General features: G+C 39.4%; 1 protein-coding gene across 5 annotated transcripts in view; it reads left to right on the forward strand.

Moving 5' to 3' along the window:
- The window catches only part of AKAP6 (A-kinase anchoring protein 6), a 549073-nt gene that overhangs the window by 233343 nt on the left and 306957 nt on the right, over positions 1-8773 (forward strand). For all 5 annotated transcript variants that reach the window (XM_035260318.3, XM_054239865.2, XM_035260317.3 and 2 more), the window contains one exon: positions 6899-8668. In XM_035260318.3, the coding sequence (XP_035116209.2) occupies positions 6899-8668 (1770 nt within the window). The remainder of the gene's footprint in view (positions 1-6898; positions 8669-8773) is intronic.

An 8773-nucleotide genomic window follows, 5' to 3' on the forward strand; every position in this document is an offset into this window, starting at 1 on the left:
CTGTAGACCTGGTTCAAGGCACCGCTGATCTCTAGCGTAGGACTGGGCTAGGGTGTAAACTCTTTCCCTCTCCTCTGCGGTGAGAGTAGAGAATATGACATTTAAGTCACTCCAGGTTAAGTTATAGGACTGGGTTAGAGATTGGAACTCTTGTATATATTTAGTAGGATCTAATGAAAAGCAGCCTAACTGTTGGCCAATTTGGGAAAGGTTGGATAAAAAGAAAGGAACGTGCACCCTAACTATGCCTTTGGCTCCAGCAGCCTCTTCAAGGGGGAATTGTTGGGCAGGATTGGAGGAATTAGCCACGGGACTAAACTGTAAGTTGGACTGGGTATGAGGTAGGGAGGTTACAGGAGGGGCATAAGGAGGTGGGGTGTGGGCAGAAGAAGAGGAGAGAGACTCTAGGCGGGGGGTTAGAGGGCCTGGATTGGGGTCTGGTTCAGACAGGCGGGAGGATAAAGATCAGATGGGTTGATGGACAAGGATGATTCTGAGTCACTGGCAGAGACAGGAGGGGCAGGTGGAAGAGAGAGAGTAAAATTTGGGATGGGCTGCATTGAGAGCAGGGATTAGGGAAGGATTAAAGTGTAAAAAATGCCTGGACATATCATTTGCCCATTTGTCAACAAAAATTGTCTAAGTCCTATAGAATAGAAAAATCGAAAGTGCCATTTTCTGGCCATTTGGAACCATTGTCTAATTTGTATTGGGGCCAGGCTGTATTGCAGAAAAAAAAAATGAGATGCTTAGGTTTCAGATTAGGCAACAGTTGAAGAGGTTTTAGGTTTTTTTTTTTTTAGGACGTAGGCTAGAGGCAACCACAGAAGAACAGAGGGTAGAATATTGACCATAACAAGGGAAATAGTGTTAAGGAAAGGAGTAGAGATGAGGAGAATGAGAGGAGAGCAGCTACCAGCATTTTCAGTAGGCATCCCTCACTGAGTCCTCGACTGTACTGTGGGTGAGTAGTCAAGGCAGGCCTCCCTACTATTGACCAGACACCAAGGGAGGACTGTCTTCTCAAGTCTGTGACCAATGATGGAGTTTTTAAGCGTGTGGATAAAGAGTGTCTCCTTTATTTACAAGGAGAAGGATTGGAAGGTAAAAAGAGAGAGAGGTCAGGGGAGACTTGTCTCCTTTTCTCTACTTAGAAGGAGAAGGATTTAAAGGAAGAAAGAGAGAAGGAGAGACTTGTCTCCTTTTTTCCTCTCTTTAGAAGGAGGAGGATTTAAAGGAAGAGAGAGAGAGGGCGAGAGACTGCTTACCCGATCTGAAGGTGGCGAGAGTGTTGTTGGGGTGGTCTGATGTGCTGAGGTCACAGGTGGGTCTCTTCACAGAGGAAGAGGGGGAACAGGGGGTCTGTCTTCTCTCAAAGGAGTACCCCATCCTGGGTTTTGGCAGCAAATGTTAGGCACGCTGTGAATGAAGAGACTACCTAAACAGGCTTTGTGTGAGCAACAGGCTGTTTATTCTCCCCGGGTGCGAGTGGGCTGAGTCCAAAAAGAGAGTCAGTGGAGGACGGTGGGATAGGAGTTGGCTTTATAGGTTTGGGGTAGGCAGTGGAAAGTTACAGAAGTTACAGTTCAGGGCACTTTTTGCAAGCCAGGGGTATATTGCCCAGGGGGTGGGGGGGGGTGTCACAAGGTTGGCTTATCAGTCGAGGTAGGAATGGTTGAGGCAGGAACAATGGCAGAATGTTACAAGGTCAGTTAATCAGGCACTGCAGGAGCCAGCCATTCTTTTCTGGAGGTGTACGTGTGGGTCACAAGGGTCACCGTGGCTTGACCATAGTGTAATCTATAATGCAGCCAGTTCAAAGAACCTTGCATATAAATATATATATATATATATATAGAGAGAGAGAGAGAGAGAGAGAGAGACCAAGTCTCACTCTGTTGCCCAGGCTGGAGTGTAGTGGCAGGATCTTGGGTCTCTGCAACCTCTGTCTCCCGGGTTCAAGCAATTCTCATGCCTCAGCTTCCCTAGTAGCTGGAATTACAGGCACATGCCACCACTCCTGGCTAATTTTTGTATTTTTAGTAGAGTCAGGGTTTTGCCATGTTGCCCAGATTAGTCTCCAATTTATGGACTCAAGTGAACTACCTGCCTCATCCTCTCAAAGAGCTGGGATTACAGGTGTAATCCACTGCACCAAGCCTGCTTCATAACATGTTAAATGGAGGTATATTTAAATGGAGTGTGGACATAACTAGGCAGCTCTCACCCACCTATCTGTACTACATAATTACATGGGATATTTCTGAAATAAGGGCAGTAAAACCAACATGCAACACCCCTACCTCTGTATCTTCCTGAGACTTTATTATATACACATGTTAGAAAACTATCTGGGAAGATGATCTGAAAGGAAACAATGGAACTGAAAACATTAATATTACTAAGCAGTATTTTCAGAGATCAAACTCATTTATCTGCTCTGAGAAACCTCAGTGAACTTTCTTTTCTTATAATTGCCTCTGTATGTTAAATACTATATACTGTTTTTGTTTTTTTCAAGGAGGGATATTTTTGCATTAAAAAGTAGTTTGAATAAAAAATAATTTCCCTCTGAGGGACAAAAGACTATAAAATAGGTTGCAATTTGTATTACTTGGGTGATGGGTGCACCAAAATCTCACAGATCACCACTAAAGAACTTAGTCATGTAACCAAACAACACCTGTTCCCCAATATCCTATGGAAATAAATAAATAAATAAAAATAAAACAATAGTTATCCCTGAGTGACAGTCACTCAACTATCTTGCCAGTTAAGATGGTATTTACACACTAGTTGAGATGACTGAGCAGACTGGTATAGTGGGACAGAATGGAGAGAATGTCCTCTGAAGCATTATAAGTGTTTTTGAGTATGGTGTTTTCTTTTCCAAACCAGGAACTGGCTAGAAATTCCTGAAGATTTCAGAAAAGGCAGCCATACTCTATTCTCTGAGGTGTATTCATTAAACAATATATTTATTTAATATATATATGTGTATATCTATATATGTTCAATATATTCATATAGCACCACTGATTGAGCATCTATTATTCTTGAGCAAGACAGTATCCCTGTTCTCAAGGTACTGTAACCACCAGAATGGGGACTAAATGTATTTGCAAGACTACTATGTTCCCTGTTTGTCCAAAGGCAAGTAGCTGACACTTTTTGTAGTCTAATTTTTTCCTGAACTCTCAAATTTCTTTTTCTTTATATATCATATAAACACTTTGCTTTAACCTCATATAAGCACTGCAGTGCAGTAATCATGATAAATGTAATAGAAAATCATGTTGCAAATTTCAGCTATATATTTAAATAGGTTTTATGGGATAGTTTTGGAATGTAACCATCATTTTATAATACTGTTTCTGTAAAAGAATAAGTTCTGAGTAATGAACAATCAAATTAGAAGATTAAAGAAAATACAACCTGCTTTTGAATTGGGAATCTCAATTTTACTCTTTTAAAAATTGCATGAAGTATAACTTTTGTTTGGCTGACTCATTCCTAGTTCAGTTATGAAGCACAAAAGTTATGTGATTCCATTTAGATAATTTTTGTTGAGAGATTGGCAGTTAATATTGATTTCTTACTTTGTGCAGTGTAATTTAGCATTAGCGATAACTGTCATCTTGATGAAACTTTCCTACTCAGTGTACTTTATTACTAAAAATAATAAAAGTGAACATTCATTGAGTACCCATCCATGTACCAGACTTCTATCTTACACATATTATCTCCTTTAAGCCTCTCAGCACCCCTATGATGTGGCTTATCATTTCCTTTTTATAGAGGAAGGAAATAAAGCTTAGCACCATCAAGCTACTGGCTCATGGTCACATAACTAAGTAGCACTAGAGCCAGAAATTGAAACTGGGGCTTTTAATTATTGGAGTTAACTAAAACTACATAATCAGAGAAAAAAATTATAGGAAAGCATAGAGAGACATTCCAAAATGTCATCATTCATTCATTCATTCAACATATGTACATACTATGTGCATATCGCTATGCTAGATGCTACAGGTACCCTAGTAAGACAGCCATTTTCCATGTAATTTATACTCTCATGGTGCTTAGAAACTAGTGGAAAAAACAAATTAGTCAGATAATCACAATAATGTTTATTGATAATTGAGATAAATGCTTAAATTGAAACAGAGCAAGCATATAATAAAAGATTCTGCCTTATATGTGGATCTGGAATCTTGAAAAAGTGAAACTTAAGTTGAAATCTGAGTGGCAAGGAAGAGTCAAGGGGTATAGGTTGGAAGCTTTCCAGGCAGAGCAAACAGCATGTGCCAAGGGCCTGAGGTAGGAGGAAACATGGTATTTTCAAAAAGTGAAAGGAGGACACTGGCTGAGTGTGGCCAGTGAGGGGAGAATAGTATAAGAAGGGCCTGTTTGTGCCTGGCCTCTGAAGGCTTTTGGTTGTGTTTTAAAAATATTTATCTATAATATGGTTTATTTCTATTCTCAGTCATATACTTGGAAGGTTGTCAGATATTAAAGCAATGTATCTTTGTATTTAAGTGTGTCTTTTTTTGCTTTTATTATTTTAATTGACACCTAAAAATTGTACATATTTATGGGGTATAGTATAATATTTTGATACATGTACACAATGAAATCATCAAATCAGGACAATTAACATACCCATCACTTCAAACATTTATCATGTTTTCATGTTGGGACATTCAAAATTCACTCTTCTAGCTATTTGAAAATGTAGAATAAATTACTTTTAATTAACAGTCATTTCACCCTGCTACAGAAACCGGAACTTACTCCTTCTATCTAGCTGTAATTTTGTATCCATAACTGGCCTCTATCTGTCCCCACCCCCTGCCTTTCCCAGCCTCTAGTAACTGCTATTCTACTGTCTGCTTCTATGAGTTCAACTTTTTTAGCTTCTACATATTAGTGAGAACATGCAGTATTTGTCTTTCTGTGCCTTGCTTATTTCACTTATGATGTCCTCCAATCTCATCCATGTCACAAATGACAGAATTTTCTTCTTTTTGAAGGCAAAATAGTTTTCCATTTTGGATATATGCCACATTTTCTTTATACATTCATCTTTTGATGGACACTGAGGTTGATTCTGTATCTTGGCTATCATGAAAAGTACTGTAATAAACATAGGAATTCAGGTATCTCTTTGACATACTGATATCCTTTTCTATGGGTATATATACAGTAGTGGGATTGGTAGTTCAATTTTTAGTTGTTTTTTTTTTTTTGAGGAAAGGTTTGGGTTTTTAACTTAACAGCAACAGGATGCTTCTAAGGGACTTTAAACAAAGAAGTAACAATACCAGATTTGCAATTTGTAAAGGTTACTCTGGTGGCAGTGTGGAAAATAAATTGGAGTTGGGGGCATGCCAGTTTAAAGTAATATATAATGGTCAGAATACAGACTTTGGGGACGGTCTCAGTCCAAGGCTGAGCTTGCTCTTCATCTTGAGGCCATAGACTACTATGTGTCATCTTTTGGTCCAAGCTATTCTTATGTAAGACGAGGATAATAGTACAGACCCCAGAAGAAAATTTTAAGGATTAAATGAAAAAGTAATTATAGTAATCAACCATCATCTTTGAGGCTTAGAAAAGTTAAATTAGGCATTTTATCTGTTTATCTAAATTATGGAATGAGAATGAGCGGAGTAGGAGATAAAGTTAGGGTGAAGGTCTGAAGGGAGAGAACATTCCAGAAACACAACAAACAAATGAGCAATAAAACCCAATGTAAGATCCTGGAGAAGCCAGATCTTGGGAAAACCTGGTTGAAAGGATCACAGGATCCAGCAGCCACATAGGATCCAGCTTCAGTTGGCTCACCCCAGTTCCTCCTCCAGAAAAAAAGGAAATTTGGGGAGGTAACAACCCTTCACTTTTCAGTTTTCTTTTTTTATTTTTTAAAGGGGCTAGGATAGACCAGGATGTCATATAGCCAGCAGGCATAATAGGATAGTACCCACTGAAGCAAAGCATCAGTGAACATCTTCCCATTTGTTGTATGAAATCAGAAACTGCATTAATAATGAGACAAAAGCCTTAATTACACAATTAAAAATTTAACAAGTTAAAAACAGTTACTACTTCTAATGCTGGTTTTTAGCATGAGGGAGTTTAAAATCAAATCAGCCTATCCAGAATTGTGAATAGCAAGAAAAATGGGCACTTAATAGCTTACATACACCAGTGGGGGCAGGACTTGGGGAAAAACACATGCAGAGGGAGGAGATGAGGCTCTCTGATGATAAAGTTTGGACACTCATTAATTTTCTTCTTTAAAAGGGTGAGGCCTAGCAGAAACTAGTCTCAAACTGTTATCTATTTACAAATTCAGTAGTTTCATCTTCCTTTGACTTATCAATATATATTTAACACAAGCTTAATATAACTAATTATTCTACTTAAAGATATTTATTGAGCATCTACCATGAGTTAGCCACTCTGGTAAGTACTAGAATGATAGTGAAAAGCAAAACAGACATTCATGGAGATTTTACTTTTACAGTATTTTGATCCCAGAAATTGTATTACTTAAGGCTTTGTTCATTAAATGAAATGCATATTAAATGAAGAATATATTATTTTTAAGTTGAAAATTACGGCAAGAATGGATATTTTTGGTTTGATTTTGACATTTCTATTAAGGCTGTATGCTCCAGATTAGTGAAAAATCTTCAGGTATTTAAGAACAAGATACTATATAAAGCAATGTGGTAACTGATTAATATCCTTTTGTGTATGTCAAACCAGAAGCAATTGGGACTGATAACATTTTTGACTTTTATAGTGCCCTGTACTGAGATTTCATTTAAACAGCAACTGATGTTGTACTTGATATTATGTTTACTGAAACCATTGCCATTGTCTGTTTCAGGGCCGGCTTGATTCTCTTACAGAAGTGGATGACTCAGGACAATTAACTATCAAATGTTCTCAAAATTACTTGTCTCTGGATTGTGGCATTACTGCATTTGAATTGTCTGACTACAGTCCAAGTGAGGATTTGCTCAGTGGCCTAGGTGACATGACTTCTAGCCAAGTCAAAACCAAACCCTTTGACTCTTGGAGCTACAGTGAGATGGAAAAGGAGTTTCCTGAGCTTATCCGAAGTGTTGGGTTACTTACGGTAGCTGCTGACTCTATCTCTACCAATGGCAGTGAAGCAGTTAATGAGGAGGTATCTCAAGTGTCTCTCTCAGTAGACGACAAAGGTGGATGTGAGGAAGAAAATGCTTCTGCAGTCGAAGAGCAACCAGGCTTAACACCAGGGGTGTCATCATCTTCAGGAGAAGCTCTGACAAATGCTGTTCAATCCTCCTCTGAGACTGTGAAGCAAGAATCCAGTTCCTCCTCTCATCTTGGTGCAAAGAATCACCAGCCCATTCCTTGTGAAAATGCAACCCCCAAGCGAACCATCAGAGATTGCTTTAATTATAATGAGGACTCTCCCACACAACCCACATTGCCAAAAAGAGGGCTTTTTCTTAAAGAAGAAACTTTTAAGAATGATCTGAAAGGCAGCAACAGAATTAAGCAAATGGTTGATCTAAAGCCTGAGTTGAGCAGAAGCACCCCTTCACTGGTAGATCCACCTGACAGATCTAAGCTTTGCCTGGTGTTGCAGTCTTCCTACTCCAACAGCCCTTCTGCTGCCAGCCAGTCTTACGAGTGTTTGCACAAAGTGGGGATTGGGAATCTTGAAAACACAGTCAAACTTCACATTAAAGAAATTTCTTCCAGCCTGGGAAGGCTTAACGACTGCTGTAAAGAGAAATCTCGACTTAAAAAGCCACACAAGACCTCAGAAGAGGTGCCTCCATGCCGAACTCCTAAACGGGGGACCGGTTCAGGCAAACAAGCTAAAAATACAAGGAGCTCAGCAGTGCCAAATGGAGAGCTTTCTTGTACTTCCAAGGCTATAGAGGGGCCAGAAACAAATTCTGCTTCCACATCCTCACTTGAGCCTTGTAATCAGAGAAGTCTGAATGCCAAATTGCTATTGCAGTCAGAAACATCCGGTTCACCACCTTTTACTCAGAGTAGTGAATCCTCTGTTGGCTCAGACAACATCATGTCTCCGGTGCCACTTCTTTCAAAACACAAAAGCAAAAAAGGTCATGCCTCATCTCCAAGTCATGTCACCAGGAATGGTCAGGTTGTGGAGGCCTGGTATGGCTCTGATGAATACCTAGCGCTGCCCTCTCACCTTAAGCAGACGGAAGTATTGGCTTTGAAGTTGGAAAACCTAACAAAGCTTCTGCCTCAGAAACCCAGAGGAGAAACCATCCAGAATATTGATGACTGGGAACTGTCTGAAATGAATTCAGATTCTGAGATCTATCCAACATATCATGTCAAGAAGAAGCATACAAGGCTAGGCAGGGTGTCTCCAAGCTCATCCAGTGACATAGCCTCTTCACTAGGGGAGAGCATTGAATCTGGGCCCCTGAGTGACATTCTTTCTGATGAGGAGTCCTGTATGCCTCTCTCTGGCATGAAAAAACACGCTGATGAGAAGTCAGAAAGAGCTTCATCCTCTGAGAAAAATGAGAGGCATTCTGCCACTAAGTCAGCTTTAATTCAGAAACTAATGCAAGATATTCAGCACCAAGACAACTATGAAGCCATATGGGAAAAAATAGAGGTAAGATGGTTTTCTTAACCTGAGTGATTTCTCACTTGATTTTTTTAAAGTAATGCTGGGAGAAAGTCACCCTCTCTATACTCTGTTATAAAATGTATGGCTATT

Source organism: Callithrix jacchus, chromosome 8 (genome assembly GCF_049354715.1).
Source record: "Callithrix jacchus isolate 240 chromosome 8, calJac240_pri, whole genome shotgun sequence".
Classification (NCBI taxonomy): domain Eukaryota; kingdom Metazoa; phylum Chordata; class Mammalia; order Primates; family Cebidae; genus Callithrix; species Callithrix jacchus.